The sequence below is a fragment of the Poeciliopsis prolifica genome, unplaced genomic scaffold, assembly GCF_027474105.1.
Source record: "Poeciliopsis prolifica strain line A6 unplaced genomic scaffold, Auburn_PproV2 SCAFFOLD095, whole genome shotgun sequence".
NCBI classification, from domain to species: domain Eukaryota; kingdom Metazoa; phylum Chordata; class Actinopteri; order Cyprinodontiformes; family Poeciliidae; genus Poeciliopsis; species Poeciliopsis prolifica.
The window spans coordinates 434,703-452,846 of record NW_026562470.1 but is presented as its reverse complement, the minus strand read 5'-3'; the positions used below and the strand labels follow the sequence as shown (position 1 = coordinate 452,846).

General features: G+C 38.5%; 1 protein-coding gene across 5 annotated transcripts in view; it reads right to left on the bottom strand.

The window, feature by feature from the left end:
• LOC129353716 (voltage-dependent T-type calcium channel subunit alpha-1H-like) overlaps nt 1–18,144 on the bottom strand; it is a 131,847-nt gene that overhangs the window by 63,155 nt on the left and 50,548 nt on the right. For all 5 annotated transcript variants that reach the window (XM_055023062.1, XM_055023061.1, XM_055023060.1 and 2 more), the window contains 5 exons: nt 14,352–14,503; nt 12,235–12,420; nt 5,676–5,793; nt 4,918–5,073; nt 4,222–4,309 (listed from right to left, as the gene is read on the bottom strand). In XM_055023062.1, coding sequence (XP_054879037.1) covers nt 4,222–4,309; nt 4,918–5,073; nt 5,676–5,793; nt 12,235–12,420; nt 14,352–14,503 — 700 coding nt within the window. The remainder of the gene's footprint in view (nt 1–4,221; nt 4,310–4,917; nt 5,074–5,675; nt 5,794–12,234; nt 12,421–14,351; nt 14,504–18,144) is intronic.

Below are 18,144 nucleotides of genomic sequence, written 5' to 3'. Positions count from 1 at the left end.
TGTCATGATTTGCAGTTGCTGGTGGGGAGGAAGATGCAGTGGACCCAGGTTTGTAGAATGAAAGAAAGATTTTAATGATAATCACGAGGGAGAACAGAAAATCCAGGCAGCACAGGCTGAGCAAAGGCTAGGAACTCAATATCTGGTAGCAACTGGTGATGACAATGACACAACAGAACTGACGAGGACCCGACAAGGAAACAAAAGCCACAGGAGGATTTAAAACACAGAGGGTAATCAGTGGAACGAAACACAGCTGGAATCAATCAAGGACAACACAGAAACCCAACAGAACACAGAAACCTAAACTAACACCGTGAAAAAACAAATCCTCACAGTTACAGGTTGAACAAAACTGGAGCAACATGATTAAAAAGTACTATTTTATAAATAATTTGTATATTTTTTTCATATTTCTTTTATTTAGGTAAAAGCATATCAAAAATGGTGATATTAGTAGAAGTAACTTGAGGTACTGGCTATTTTTATTTGCTTTATATTCAGTGAAAAATTAAAATTGGTCAGTGGGGACATACTCATCTGGCTGCCCTCTATGTTTCAACAACCCATAAAAATGTTCAAAATACGTCATACATGTTTTTAGTTGTTCGCGATGTGTGAGCCCCTGTTTCATTTTCGCCAAGTTTTCATCAACTGTATTGCTTCAGACACGAGGGTTAAGTATGCTGTAGCCACGCCGAGTAGAGTTTTATAAATCAGGTTCATCAAGTGATTGTTTCTCCGTACGCTTAAAGGAGAACATTCTGCTTTTGCATACAAATCACACTAGAGATTTGTATGAAAAAGATGTCTGCTATCGGTAACAAACCTTAAAGCACAATGATACACAGTATTCAATTAATGAAGGCATTTGGTCGAGGCATTCATATATAAAACATTTCCATAATCCAGGAGTGGCAGGAACTTTCCTGATACCAATGTTCTTCAACAAGATCCATTTTGGTAATAAAACCCAATCTTCATTTCCAAAGTTCATAACAAATTTGCTATGTGATTTTTAAAAGAAAACTCTTTATCTAGAATAAAGCCAAGATATTTATAATTACTGACAAACTCAATTTGTGCACCTACAGCAGGGGTAAGCAATAAGGATGTATTAAGGAAAGGTGACTATTTACAAAATATAAATATTTCTGAATTATCCGATACAGTAGCTAAACAATTAGATAAGCCAATTCAAGAAGTAGAAATTTAAAATGTTGTCTTATTCCTTACAAATAATAAGTGTCCTGGTCCTGATGGTTTCATAAATGAACTCGATAAGTGTTTCATAGACAGCATTAGTCCACTTTTATTGGAAGCATACCGCTTTTCTTTAGAAACCAAAACAATGGCAGCATCCTGGTCGGATGCCACAATAGTTGTATTGCATAAAGAAGGTAAGGATCTCACTGACTGTGGGTCATAGAGGTCATTATCAATGCTTAATGGGGACGTTCGCATTCTAACCGGTATTCTGGCGAGACGATTAAATGTCATAATAAATCAATCCAAATCAAACTGGATTTATTGTTGGGAGGTGTTATGAAAATAACTTGCGTCATTTATTAAATATTATGACTCACCAAAAAGAAAATAAAGCTATGATGGCTGTAATATCTTTAGATGCTCAAAAGGCTTTTGATCGTGTGTCATGGAAATACCTTATTCAAGCCTTAAAGAGGTTTAATGCTTGAATTAAACCTCTAAGTTCATAGATTGCATACGTACATCATATTCATCACCACAAACGGTGGTAAGAGTTAATGGTTTCAGGTCTGCAAGTTTCAAAATGGAGCGCGGATGTAGGGCGGTTGTCCTCTGTCACCTTTATTGTTTGCAGTCAGCATTGAGCCATTGGCCCAGCTTATTAGGGACAATGATGAAATTAAAGGGATTTTGATTGGTGCCGAGGAACATAAAATATCTCTTTACACAGATGATGTACTTCTGTATCTGTCTGATCCTACATTATCAATAACAAGTCTGAGGGAAATGATCTCTATTTATGGTCATTTTTCTGGCTATAAAATAAATGTTGATACGACAGAAGCAATGGATGTCAATGGCAACATTCCACAAGGGGTTAAACAACAAAGCGGCTTTCGGTGGCAAAGGGAGGGCATTAAATACCAAGGCATCAATATTCCTCTCTCATTAAATGATTTGTATCATGTCAATTACAGTAAAACACTGCATATAATTAAAAAGGATCTAGAGCGATGGTCAGCATTGCCTCTGTCGCTCCTCGGCCGCATTGAAACCATTCGTATGAATCTGTTACCAGATTATTGTATTTGTTCCAGATGGTACCGGCTATCTTATCAAAATCCACATTCTTTGAATTGGTTAAAATATCAAAATTCATATGGCAAAGCAAACGACCTCGCATACAATATAAAACACTTCAAAGAAGTAAGGGGGTCTCAATCGTCCTGTTTTAAAATACTATTTTTGGGCAGCTCAGTTAAGGCCTTTAATTTCATGGATCCAACAGGACTCTCAAACAAGATGGCTGAGTATTGAGCAAGCGAAGTGCTCAGTACCATAAAAGGCATTGCCATTTTTAGATATTCCAGTAAAGGAATTGCCTCTGTGGACTAAAACCACATTTAATATTTGGAACAAAGTGTGAATTTCATTCAAGCTACCAAGAGGTTTATCAATATTAACAAGTATTGGACATGTCAAATCCTTCACACCCAATTTCTTCAACAGAAATTTTTCTAAATGGGCTGAACAGGGGCTTGTATTCATTCACCAGTTGATTGATAAGAACAGACTTATGTCATTTGAAGAGTTATGTAGAAATTTTAATCTCCAGAAAAATGATTTCTTTAGACATTTTCAGTTGCGCTCTTTCTTGTCTGCACACAGGGACTGGGAAAGAATACTAAATCCCACACCAATAGAAAATCTTTAATCCATTTCCAGAAAGGGGATAAAAGATTGATAGCAAAGTTATATGGTGTATTTCTGTCAATGAACCTTAACAAACCCACTTGGACAAAGCAAAGATGGGAGGCAGAGATGGCCAAAATCATTTCTGATGAAAGGGGAGTCTGGACTGAAGCACATCGAGTTACAAACTCAAATATGTGGCGGAAATTTAAATGGAAAATTATTAGCAGATATTTCAGGAGCCCAGATGTAGTTGCTAAGATGGATCCTACGGTTCCAGGTTTGTGTTGGAGAAACTGTGGCTCAGCAAACCCCAACCATACACACATTTTCTGGTCATGCCCCAAATTTCAAAACTTTTGGGATGAGGTGTACGGAGCCATAAGCCATATCTTACCAGGGGTTTTACCAAAGAATGTTACAGTTGCACTACGTGGTATTATACCAGAGGGTTTTCAAGGACGGGCAAAAGTATATCTGCTAAATATCCTTTTTACAGCAAACCTGAAATGTATTACAATCAGGTGGATGCAATTGGAGCGACCTTCCTATGACTTATGGGTTCAAACAGTAAGGGAATTGTATAGAATGGAACAGATAACCTTCTCATGAAGACTTCAAAAAACACTTTTAGTCTGCGTTGGGGTCCAGCAGAAGCTCTGTTGATGTAAATAAATCCAATAAGTTTGTCTTTGGCATATGGGCTTTAACTATCCCACACAGAGTCTATCCTTATTTTAGGGTTGTATAGTAACAAATCTACAAATGTGATGCTGAGGTCAGAAGATATTATGCTAAGATGTTTATTTTATGAAAAACTTCATAATGTCAACATTTGTGTTATGTACCACTGATGTATGGCTGTATATTTGCTCTGTAAAAAATAATAAAAATGTAAGGTGCGTACACAAGGCTTTATACATCAGAGGCCTCATATACAAAAGAGTGTGCAGTTTTCACACTAAAAACTGGTATACAGACAAATTCTAAATAGTAGAGAAAATATTTTTAAAAACACCTCTAGCAGAGGAGAAACAAAATATAATTAAAATCTTTTTTTTCTGAAGATTGTGAGAAGGTGACACATGCAGCTGATTCAGATGGTCACATACATCAACTGACCAGAGATGCTTCTTCAGTTTAACTGAGGACTGCTTTGATGTTGTAAGCAACGTCATGTAATATAATCTATGCAATGTAACTCCATCACCAGGAAGTTGATCTCCAAACCAACTTGCATGATGGAGAGCTTATGTATAGTACTTGTAATGCCAGGGTCAGACAGAACTTGAAAAGCAAACTGTAAAAGCCATCTTTTACCTGCAGCATAGAGCTCTCTGAGGTTTTCCTCCTCCTGATAGCCCAGCGACTGCCTCTCATCATCAGACTCTGACTTGTTGGCATCACCCTGCAACACACAGGGGCACACATCCACCGAAATGACTCCTGTCATCACAATCTTAATCACTATCACCACCAACCCTTTGGTGGACACGTCTGAGTTGTCTAAAGATCGAGGGAAGTTGGGAGGGATTGATTAAGAGAGAAAGAACAGGAGACAGACAGGGAGATGGAGGGAATCTCCAGTGTTCCCCAGTTGAGTTATGTGCATTACTTAGGCAGCAATCTCCTGTAGTAATGCCAATACAACTTTACTGAATTTAATTAAAATTCCCAACAGAAAGATTGAGGCAGACAGCTTTGGTAAAGGGTATCTATGCATGTGTGTTTTCATGATGGAGAGCAAGTGTTCTCGGATGATGGATATAAAAGATGAAAACTAAACAACAAAAGCACACCAGCTGTGAACGGCAAGCGATATCAAACAGCCTGACCAGGAGAGTGTTGTCAGTGTATGTGCATGTCGGAGAGAGGGGAGGGAGAGAAAAAAGAGAGGTGAGAATGATAAACGTGACACAGCTCTCTTAGGAAACTTTGGTATAATTAGCACAACAGAGCTCAACTAGAGCTACTTTGAGGAAATGAACCTAAGAAAAACAGCATATTTGCCCTTACTTCAGCCTGAAAACCCTCAACTAAAATGGCAACAAGCAGGTTGAAGAGTACGTAGTTTCCAAATGTCATGAGGGCCACGAAGTAGAGGGCCGCCAGCGGAGAGGTGGAGGCCATCCCGTTGTACAGCACAGCGTTCCAGTCCTCCTGGGTGAGGATCTGCAGATTAGAGAAGATCTTTCAGAAGTCAAACTGTTAGGATAAGGGAAAAAAACCACACTGAATTGTTCAAACACAGGCTAATTTACAATCTGGGGGGAAGAAGAATGAAAATATTTGCATTTTTCTTTCATTTGAACAATAATGCGTTTTCATAAGTGTTAGAATAATCTCCTATGTAGTGTGTGTTTTACTGCTGCCTCTGTGAAGGAATTTTTACCTGACCACCAGGAAGTTTTTTTATTTTATTTTGCAAGGGAAAAAAGAGCATGACTGCTCCCTCACTAGAACAAATGAAATAATAGAGAAAGTAATTAGCAGATACAGTTTGAATGTTATTCATGTTCACTGTAAAATGATATCTATAATATCCACTGCTGTGACTAAGTATTTGCTCCTTAACTAATCTCTTCTATTTTTGTTTTTTTGTCACACGTTTCACATCATCACACAATCAGAATCAGAAAAATATAACATGCAGTAAATAAAGTAAATATGCAGTTTTCAACTGATGACTTCATGAATTAAGAGAAAAAAGTTGTACAAGCGCTGAATGTATTTGTTCTCTCTGTCTGTATGTGAGACATTAAAGTTTGTCTTACCTGAAACACGGTAACAGTTGCCCAAAGCAGAGAATCAAAGTTTTTCCTGTCTGCCAAAGTTTCTCCGCTTTCTTGACACAAACCAAACTTACAGCCAAACAGATGCATTCCTAAAATGCTGCAAACCACAATCAGACAAGAAAGGACCTGCATCACACAGTTGTATTGAGTTAAATGCACACAAACTTCAGAGATTTTGAGCAGCCTGTAAGATTCGTGAATTCCACTCAATTTTTAAATTTCACCATAGCACAAAGACAGACCCTTTTTAGAGTTTTTAATGATCTTTTTTTAAATGCTGGCTCAGATAGCTCTGCTTTCTGGTGCTTGATTTTTTATAAAAATATCACAGATGATCTAAACACTTAACATTTACAAAACATCTTTGTAAGATTGTCCCTGTTTGCTATGTCAGAATGAGGCATTATGGTGAACACAAACAATTTATTAACTTCCCTTTGAAGTTCTTATGAAGTTTGACATTTCCAGCTTAAATCCTTTGACGGCGTCAGAGAGTTTCAGGATGTCTGAATAATTGTATAAGCATCATTAATAGTCCTGCAGTGACGGAGGAGTCATTGTTAGCATGTTGTTACCTGCACACCAGAAGTGTTGGACATGGCAAAAAAAATGCGGAAGTTCAAAAATGTAAGTCTGTGGTATATATATATGCAGGGCCAGCCCAAGCCTCCATGGGGCCCTAAGCAAAATGTGGTTTTGGGGCCCTCTACTTCTGCTAACAATGTGGCCTGGCAATCAGCAGCCCGATCATTAGGTCATTCATACACCTGCTATAAACATCACCCATAAGCATTTCTGGCAATGCTGTTTATATTATACACATATATAGTAGGATACATTTATTGTATCCTACTATATACAATATAGTAGGATACAACTGATTCATTGACCAGTTGATTTCTGGATGCCGATTTCCTTAATTTTGGGGGATCGTGATAGGTCGATACTTGTAGGCAAAGGTTTAAAAATCTGCCTCTGTCCTCTTCTGCTCTGCAGTGAGAGGTCTGACCGACAGACTGACCCAACAGGTCACGTTCACAGTTAACAATATTCACCCCACTGTTGCCAACTTGGTGACTTTCTTGCTATATTTAGTGACATTTCAGACAAAAAAAAATAATATCAGCCAAAATCAAAATCGATGGTTACCGATCTTTTTAAAGATTGGTAACCAGGGATCGGCCAGAAAATTCCAATTGGTGCAGCCCTAAACACATATTCATGACATGCTTTGATCAAATAGGTGAGTCTTTCTCTCCTGAGAATGTGGACGGGTAACAGGTCGATCCTGAGCCTTGATTGATTGATTTTAGTTAACAGTAACAACAAATAAAGTTACCTTTAAAATTAGTCACACAAGTGACATCTAGATCCAACAGTAGACCCAAACTGCAATAAAATAAATCCGGTTGTGTGTGTTGTTTTTGTCTCCTGCAAACTTAGCTTTAATTATACTTATTTTTTCTATCTAATCATAAGAAATCATAGTCAGAGAGAGTGATGAGACAGGAAGAGCAGGTTTCCTGGAAAAAGAGGAAGTAAGTTTCCAGCTTGCAGATGTATAAAAATAGCTGAGACCAGTCCTTGTTTAAAAGCATAAAAGATTTAAAGGATGAAATCTAAATATTTTGAATAATTAGATAAGATTTAAAGTAAAGTACTGATATTAATATTGGTTTACTTTTCTCACTTGTGGGAAAAGTTACAAGTAAAACAAGTAACTGTAACTTTGGTATCAAATAATTACAACAATAGATTATTCTTGGTTTCTTTTCAGAACATCTGTAATAACTCACATTATGATTATAATAAGAGTAACAAGTTGTGGTTATCATAAAATTATAAATGAATGTTTCAAAGAAACTAAAAGGGTTGTGAATGTGATTTTGACATTGAACTTGAAATGGTGTAAAACATGTAACTGCTATTAAGGATCACTAATGTGTTGGAGGTGGATAGTAGGTGAAAGGTTAGGGGTAAAATGGGGACAAATGGGAAAGCAGAGATGACCAACGCCTTATTAGGACATAGATTGTTGAACAACTTAAACGTGCCAGAGAAAGGACATGGGAGGAACGTTGAGTCATTAGACAAGACATCAGGACAAAAGGTCTCTAAGACAGTTCATCTGTCCAAGCAGTCAGCCAATAAAACAAGCACAGCAACAGTGTTAGCCAATGCAAATGCACCGAAAGCGGGTTTAAACCCTATATAAGGGGAGAGCAAAAGAGGAATCTTTGGTTGGATCCTCCAGGCAGCTTCGAGTCAAGACCGAGACGGACAGCTGAAGAAGAGCCGGGGCCACAGAGCCGAAGACTGTCCTGCGCACGGGGACCAATCCGTCAGCCCCGCAACATGTGGCTTCAAATCGCACTTCTCTCACCAGCTGGGTTCAGACCCCAAAGACAAAGATGAAGATCAAGGCAAAGATAAAGACCCAAGTCCTGTGTGACCTCACCATGGATGCAGAGACGAAAGCTCATCAGACCAACAGAGATCCCTGCCTTCATCAATCAACCTCTTCCTCTTGCTGCAACACCTTCTTCATCATCAAGCCAGTTTCTGGGGTTCGAGACACCAAACTTCGTCCGTCTCTCTCAAAGGTTCCCGTTTTAGTTCTTAGTGTCAGCGTTAGGGAAAGACAAGCTAGATGATTGATTTTACTTATTTGATTATTTGTGCTACTGAATTAAGCTGTACTGACCCTTGCAAAATTGCTTTACTAATAAAAATATTTAGCATAAAGAAAATCTAAAAGATGTTGTGGACATACAATTAACGAGTCACCTCAAAGTTCTTTGATGGTAGTAAAATAGCTGTGATGTTTGATTCTGGGGAAGAAAACTAGGAAATGTTTTATAGGTTGCTTTAGCCCAAATCTAAAACAACATCTTTGGGACTCGCCAGAGTCACTAAAACCAACCTGATTCAGTAACAAGTGCAAGTTGTAATAAAGAGAAGGAGCGACCGTTAACAGATGTGCCCTGTGGAACCAGTTGGCTGCAGGCTGTTCAGTCTGGCTAATTCACAGGGGAAGAAGGGTGAGACATCTGGATGTAGGCCGTCAGTAACCAGGCGAATCCTTTCTCCATGCCAGCTTCAACAGTTTACTTCAGTTCTGGATAGGGTAAATCCCAGCAGATTTAGGAAACTCAACTCACCCGTTAGATGGAGAGATGGTAGCACATCTCCTCTCTCAGAAGAGGAAGTAGTGACTGAGAGAGTAGAGAGTGAAGGAAAGGGGAGGGCACTATAAAGCTAATTTTCTGTTAGTTTCACAAATCTTTCTTTTTTATAAACATTACATTACAAAGACAAATTTTTATCTTGGCATTTTTATATTCTTCCTCCTTCTTTTCTCCCTCCCGGAAGGATAAGCCCTTTTTTGAAACATTGTTTTGCTTACTTATCTCCTGTTTGGATGCTGTGCACATGGCATGGCAGCTCATGTTACTGGCGAAGCGTGCAGTACCTTCCACAGCCACCAGGGGCCCCAAGAGCATTTTACTTTCTTCTCATCCATAAAATGATTCCAACATACATGATCAAATATATATTATTGTAAAAACCAACCACTTCATAGTGAAATTGTGTGTTTTTGATATTAGAATGACATAGAAATTCTTACAAAAAAAAAAAAACCCAGCTCCACAGAGCGGGCCCCTTAGTTGCCTTGGGGCCCTAAGTGACTGCTTAGTTTGCTTGTGCCTTGGACTGGCCCTGCATATAGGCCATTGCCTCTGTAATGGTTTAAAATGAACAAACTTTGGCTCCTAAGCTGTTAATATATCTCATCCTATTTGATGATTGCTTTGAGTATCACTACGTATCTTCACCATATGAAGATATGAAGAATTAGTCCAGGGATGTAGAAACGCAGGTGGAGAACAACTTCAAACCAGTTGATTCTTTTTTTCTCAGTCAGCTGACACGCTGACCCATTGCCATGGCAACAACAAGCAACAGTTCCATGATCCCACAGAGCACATATTACATTCAAGTGTATCAGGAATTGACATAAAAACCTCAAACACATTTCTCATACAAAAAAGTATGCAAGTACACCAAAACAGAACATTCAGTCCGTTACAGATTTATGTTTTTCTGAATTTTCAGATGTTAGGAATAAATCATTCTTTTTTACCTCCTTGCATGCTTGCATACACACTTACTACATAAGGTAGCTTTTACTGCCATAGTTTTAGTTTACATGTTTTATTTTGTATTATTTATAGTTTTTTGTTGTTACGACTCTTATTTTGGACGATTAAGTTAGGAAGTGAAATCCAGCATGTTGCTAGGTTACCACAGATGCTTGCATATGACAGCATCTCTTTGGCAAATAAATGCAGAAAGATGATTTAAGTTTAAGCCAGCGAGGTATGTTTATATGCTTTATGTTATGTTTTATGTCAATATTGTATTCTTGACACCATCTCACTAAGTTTAGTTGTGTTTTAGTTCCCTGGTGTCAGGGAAACTGAAGCTGTAATAAGAAAAACTTCAAAGAGTTTCATTAAAGCTGACTTCACACCAGCAGCGCAACAAAAAGAAGAAGAGGTGGAAGTGATAGTAGCGTTTCTGAACGGCGTGGTACCGCCCGCCCTCCAGGGGGCGATCAGAGGACGGCAGGGGGTGCTGGCAGACATTTTACAAAAGGGGGCGCTGTGATTCGTTTGGGGGGGCATTTGCTTGAAGGTAAACTTTACACCTTAAATGCACAACAATACCAGTTTAGACTTAGGGAAACTTGCTAAAACAGTATTGTGTAACATTAAAACATGCCTGTGTGCAACTGTATCGTTGGTTGCTCTCTTTCTCTTCAGTGTTTGTTAGCTTCTCCTGCTACTGGTAGCTTCACTGCATCTGTTCAGCATTACATTACATTTCAATGTCTGTCTAATGATGCCTGCTTCCATGGAAGGACAACAGAATATCACTCTTGTAGACATGTAATTACTAAAATCATGATACCTCTGAAAAATGAACCAATTTAAATAAAGAAATCCTTCTAAGGATGTTACCATGATTGAGAGTGTTCATTTTATAGAGTTTAGCGCAGGTTAACATTGACAATGTGGCATTGAACAGTGACAAATCAAGATTTTATGAGTGGAAAATCTGGCGAAACACATGATGATTACTTGTGATGAGCATCAATAAACGATAAAATAAAACTAATAAAAAATTAAAGGAGACATAACAATAAACCAAGAGAGGAGAATACAAATCAAAGAAAACTAAAGGGGAATGAATGAAGAACAAAAGGGCACATTCAGACCGGATAATCTGGTAAACTTGGTTTGATTGGGGACTGAAATTGGAACATTTGTTACATTTTCAGAACTGTAGTTTATGTTCATACTGCACTGAACCAAACGACTGCAACTAACTGAAAAACCTGTTCCCCCGTCGCCTGTGGGGGCACTGCACCAAGAACTTCTGAAATCGACACAAAATCTCTTAAAAAGACTAGCACAATTTTCTTCTTCATTGATATACATACATTACTAACATGGCCCATTAGCCGCTAACACTGACGACGCGCTTGCAGGCACCGATACCAATGCAGGAATCTGTCACAAAGTGATCTTGATGCCTATAATTACTACCCCATTTCTATAAACATGGTTTAAATTTAAACTGAGGAAATTACTGATGTTTATAAGTTTTTTTTTTCCCTTGATATAAATCTATGAGCAGTTTGGTTTCTATCAAGATGCAAGAGAAGACTAACCAAATTGCTCTTTTATATCGGTGAATAATTACCAGAATATCCTGCACTGTTCATTGCATTTTTCTAGAAGCCTGTAAAAATAATCTCTATTCACATTGCTTTTTTGTTGCCTGGGAAATTATGTTTGATGATAAGCACAGAAATAACCATAAAAATCAAATCATCAATTATAATGGTAGTAATATTAATAATAAAATATTTGTAGGCAAAGTAGCCTATAAATTCTTTGATGGGGCGCGGTAAGGAACTTGAATAATGGATAGGGGACACTAGCCCAAAAAAGGCTGACAAAACAGTGAACGCCCTAGTAAGGGCCAAGCTTAGATAAAGCTCTGGAAAAGGAATCAAAAACTGTTGTCGGCACCATTTGCTATTTCCCATAAGGAGGCATAGCAGTGGACCAAAACTGTAATTTGGCCTTGATAAACTGAACTGATGATTTCAAATGTCCGACTCTTCTTGAACCTCATATTATGAACCGAGCCAGAGAACGGAAAATCTCCAAAACAGGCTTAATGTTTATTTTGCAATAGGTAAAGTTATTGCCTGACTACTCACTGTGGCACTTTGACCACACCCACTTGTGATTCCACCAGAATCTGAACATTTTAATTGTGGGACAATTTTCTGTGAAGTTTGGTGACTTTTTGAATATGATAAAGCCCCCAATAGCCAATTCATTTGATGGAAGAATTGTAATAATAATAAGAAACACTATGATTACAATAGGCCTTCACAGCACTTGGCTGCTCTGGTCTAATTATGTACAGTATAAATAAAGCCAAAGAGACGTTCAAATACCTGAATATGAAGATGAAGAGCATTAACAGCATGCAGAATGTTGCTACATTGTCCATGGTCTTCATGAGCACCACCAGTTGCCTCCTTAGAGCAGGAAGGAAGCGCACCAGCTTCAAAACTCTCAGCAGGCGAAAGGTACGTAGCACTGATAGGCCTCCCTCTGCCTCACCCACAATCTCCCACACACTGAAATACACAAAATGCATATCTACCACTGGCAAACACAGATTCAAAACAACAATCTCTTCATTCAGCGGCAAAAGAATAAATTGTTTTATGTGTAACATATAATAACTGAAAAACTGAATTTATGGTTACTATCACTTGCTTTCTTCAGAGAGAACACGTAATAGACAAGGAAGTGTAGAGCTGGCTGTTGCAGGTGGGCTTTAAATAATTTTAAATCACTTATTTTTTATTTTCTGTTATGAAACGCTTACTAATATAGCTAGATGTGGCTCTGTTACAGAACAGCTGATTCAAATGATTGCATGACATCTTCTGCAGCCAGTACTGCTGAAGGCTGTTCATCACCCACAGATTCAATCCAGGTGTGGCAGAAGGGAAATGCCTGAAACATGCAAGGCAGATGGGGAGAGGACCGGATCAGAGAAACTGATCTAAACCTGCTAATCAATGATTCAGTCTTTTGATTCTTGGATTGGTAATTGGGTAAAAAGAACTGGGCCGTTACTTTATCTTTATCAGCATATGTACAGTTTTGAATACATTTAATCAATAGATTTGAAATGTTTGTGGTTCATAGAAAATTTAATCAGTTAATTTGAAGTTTATACTGTATGTATGTTCCAAATAATTTTTCCAACTACAATACAAATCACCTTTTGCAATATTTTTCTGTAAAATCAACCCTGATCCTTCCTGAATTATATCTTTAGGTCTTCTGATAAACATCCCTTTATTTTAAATATTGATTCCCTCATTTTAATATCACTGCACCATCATAAATGCTACACTATGCTGCAGCTTGATTGGTAAATGTGATTATATATGTTGACTAACATTAAAATACATATGAATATTCATTAGCATCAAGGGGAACTGTACAGTTTGTCTGTTTTTCTGAACTATCACCAATTCACTATTTAATATTTGAATGCGTTTCAAAACATTAATGATGCTTATGCGTTTCAAAACTTTCAAAACCCTTTATATTATCTTTCTAACTGGCTCAAACTGGCACCTTCCTTCCTCTTATTATTGTGTTTTTCAGCTGCTCAGCAGTTTGATCCAAAGTTGACTGACAAAGACTACAGCAAAACTGTAAAGAAGCTTTGTTATGTACCAGAGTAGGAGACAGGTGTGAAGGAACCAAAGTGACACCAACCAGTCCAACTTGGGTTACCCCAACTCCTACAGGTCGCTGGTTCATTCAGTACAAGGCTTAATCTCATAGACGCTTTTCTTTCATGGACAATAGACTGTTGTTTTGACAGTCAAAAAGGAGTCAAATATGTTTACATATTTATGCCTAAGTTTGCTTACACACACTTTTGGAAATATATTATGTAATGTAATTTTGAATGACAATATCCATTGTCAGACAAAATTGTGTAGAAGCTTTTAACAATATGTTAAGATCTAGACCTGTCAGACCAAAAAATGTACATGAATCAATATCCATTACTTCACTTTGATTCAATATAAAATCAACATAAATGTGTATAACTCCACATTCAAATGATGGTTGAGTCAAAATTGATATAGTTATGGTTGAAATCCTAACATTGATTCAACATGTCCATTACCTGACCACTTTCAATATCATTTAAATGTCAGGCTTCAATATGGATTTGATGTTTCAACATTGATTCAGTCATTTCTCTTTAAAGGACATGGCAGCAGCGTGAAAGAACGCAGTAACACAAATTCATAATTCATTTTCGGCCTGTGTTCAAACCTTCATAATGGATTGAACACAGGCCCTCTGGAGCATGTGTTCAGTCATTTGGCTTAGCCACCTCAGTCAAAATCCCTGTACTGGCAGCTGTGGAGCTGTGAAGTAAGGATCAAAATGATTTTCCAATAACATGACAAAGTTTTAATATTAAACTTTATATTTCACTGCAAATGCACAACCAAATATTTCCTCCTACCTGATTATAACAATGATGCTGTCAAAGCTATTGTAAGGGTTCTTGATGTAGCCAAAGAGGCCGAGAGCCAGCATCTTAAGAAGCATCTCCAGGCTGAAGAGGCTGGTGAACACCATGTTGCTGATCTCCAAAATGTCTGTCAGCTCCTGCGGCTGATGTGAGAAACATGGGGAGAAAAAAAATGAAGAAATAAACAGGAACGGATCGTTAGTGTTCGAGGCAGGTGTTCATCAAGATTTCTCAGAAAGTCTTATTTAAAATGCTTATAATGGGCTACATATGCATGGAGCAGCGTGACAAAGTTTTGTATAAAAATATTATACGTTTCATGCTTCATGCTCACGGTTATAGCATGATCTAGATTTTTGACCGTCATAAAAGGTAAGAGGTAGGCTTTTAGACTTGTTTTTTTTTTTTGTGCATATTGGCTGTTTGATTGGAGGATGACATGGAAAAAACAAAGTTTTCATTCCAAATAAAATAGAATAGCTTTTTAGTCTACCACTGTTGTGTCCCAAAGTGTACAGTCCCAAAGTAATGCAACTCTACTCTGAGTTTTTTTTCATTCCCCAACGAAGATGAGTTGAGGAAAAAATGGATTGTCAACAAATCCATGCAACAAATCAAACTAAGGTCTCTCTCATTTGGTGCTATTAAATGGGGGGTGGGGAGGGAATCAAACTCATAAGGACAGTGCTGGTTTCTAACCAGAGCTGTTCCTGTTCTTTTTGAATGGAATAATTTCTCTCCTGGGCGAGGGATCAGACACCAGTTTGGAACAAAGACAGCGTCCAGACTCTCGAAAGGAGAAGGAAGTGGAAGTTGTAGGTCCTGACCACAAATACTGCTTGCCTTTGCAGTGCCAGGTAGATTGGATCTAAGCAGGTGTGCTGTACAGGGGGGGGAAGTTAGGACAATTCCAAGGGCACCTGGCTGACAAGGCCCCCCAAAATTAGAGATTTTGTTGTTGTTGTTTATGGGTTTAAAGAAATAGAAAAAAATCTAGGGCCCTGTCAATAACAAAATTAATATGTTTTTAACATATTTTTAGCAGTAAAATTAAATGTTGCCACTCCCAGACCAAAAAGCACACATCCATATTTGCCCTGAAGAGCCCCTGGATATGTACAAAATGGTTCGCTCCTGCAGTTGATAGAAGACAAGAATGACTGTGGCAGTTACTATGCTGCCAAGAAAAATAATAAAGTCAGGTTTTCAAAAAAATAGAGCTAGAGAGAAAAAGACAAGAGTTTCAATTTGTAGCCCAGTTTTTCTCCAAGAGAAGTGAGTAGATTGTGTGAGATTATAAACCATTTTGCATAGTCAGTTTAGCTACAGACTACTGTTTGCCTCCATTTCATTTAATTAAGGAACAAATCTACCAACATATTCATATATTTAACTTGCCCCTGTACCTTTTATCAGACTTAACAACAGATGAGTCAGCAGCAGCAGCTCTAACCACCATACCAGTACACACCCCCTTCCTGTATGGAAAGTTGTTTCTCAACCATTAGTACATTTAGCAGTGAGTGAATAAGGGTGATTGACAGCACCAAGACTCTCCTCCTGGTTCTGATTGGTTGTTTTTGGCTGGAATGTTACATTAATTTAGTTAGCAATAGTAGTTCAAGAAGGAGGTCACTGACTATCTGTTTCATAGCAAAGTGTCATGACATGGTGACAGCTTTAACAAACCTGAAAAAAACATTTTTTTTTATTAAAGTTATGTACTGCAGCTCGAATAAAATGAAATCACAGGACTCTGGATTGCTTCATGCATATTTTGCACATTGCTTTTGACTGTTGCTGGTGGAGAGAGACATTTCAGTAAGCTAAAACTAATAATAAAAGTTTAAGGAACCTATTTACATGCAGTATGTGGACTGTTGCATGTAAAATTTACTAGCAGTGAATATTGTAGTATCAGAAGTGCCGGTTTCATTGTTGAGATGGGGGGGCAAAGGCAGGGCCGTGCAGAGACCTTTGGAGGGGTAGGGGCTCAAAGTTAAAAAAGGGTACATTGAACAAGATCTTAAAACACCATAGAGCAATACAGCAACAACCTGTATTAATCCAGAATGAATTGGATCCTACTATATCATTGCCATCATGCGAGAAATGCAAAGCAAATGTATATTTTCCCAACAGGTAGAAAGTTTGCTGTTTCTGCCGCTGACTGTCCTGGAGGGCTGAGTTGATCTGAGACTGTAGGTGTTAAACAGACCAGAGGAGAGAAGGTCAAAGGTTATGAAGTTATGAAATAAGCTAAATTGCTGCCATTTTACTAATTAAGCCCTAATAATATTTATTTAACCACTAGAACAATTGGCTGCAGACTGATGAATAGATCAAAGGAGTTAACTCTATAATTTTTGATGTTAGCACCTCTGAGATCTAGAATTATAAGACTGAGATATCAAGGCAAGAAAAACTCAATAGCTGCTAGGAGGGCCATTCAGGGGCCCCTAGAAAATGTTTGAATTGTAACACAGACCATGGATATAAACCTGTAGCATCATTCATAGAGAATGACAATATTATTACATTTTATTTATTGCATTCAGCTGGGGAAAAAAAGTACAATTAGGATTTAATTAAGAAGTTTACTTTGTAAAAGATTAAAGAATCATCTTGATAGTTTGATTGTTATGTTACCATGGCTACAACATTGTGTAATCTTTGTATTTGAATTGGGTTTGTTCAAAAATACATCATAGCAAACAACCAATAATCAGTGATTGATTTTAAACTCACCCAATAAACCCGGTGTCCCTCTCACAGACTCACCTTATCGATATTTAAACATGTTAGTGATGCTGAGGTTCTTAGTAGGACGGGAGGGTTGTGTCTGAGGCCCCATATTACCTTGAGCCGGCCCTGCATGAAGAGCTGCTGCAATGCACATCTCTGGAATCTACCTGGAATCTACCTGGAATCCAACGGTGGCCCCTGTCAGTCCACGGATGCTTTGGTTCATTAAATTGTGGCATGTTTGTTTTTATGCTGTGGTTCTAATTATTGCTCCAGTATTTTCTCTGATGTTTATTTCATGACCTCTAAATGCTCTGGACCGAATCTTCCTTTAACACTTGAGGTTCTGTAGTAACTTCTATTTACAGTCGTTCACCTCCAGCCCAGATCCCGTCAGCAGCGGCTTTAACCCGCTGGCAGTGAAGTTAAGGAGGAGCAAAGCAAACAGTCAGCAGGTGGTACTGTGTGGCACCGGGTGGTACCGTGTGGCACCGGGTGGTACCGTGTGGCACCGGGTGGTACCGTGTGGCACCGGGTGGTACCGTGTGGCACCCGGGTGGTACCGGGTGGTACCGGGTGGTACCGGGGCTTTGAGGTGCATCGCGCCTCGCTGTGACAGTTGGAGTACAGACAGACATTCTTTCTATCTGTATGTGGTACCGACTGCCTGCACAACCGGGCCTTTAGCAGAATGATGAAGTTAAAGTCAGAAGTTTCTCTGCTGTCAAAGCATTTCTGTGTTTAGGTCCTGCTATTGCGAGGACAATTATAGAAATATAACGCATCAGCTGATCTAAACGCAAATCCAAGATGAAGCCTAGGCGCAAATTCAAACTGGAAGACTCTGCATCAGCCAACCGGTGCTTCCTGCTCATCACTGTTGATTAATCAACGCTGGTCCAAGACACGTCACGTCCAATCACCATCCTAGATGATAAGGACCAACATTCAGAGTGCCTTCTGCTTTCCAGCAGCGCTCAAACAGCACATTTTCATTATGTCCGACTTTGAGTCTGATGATCTGCCAGATTCCCCGGTC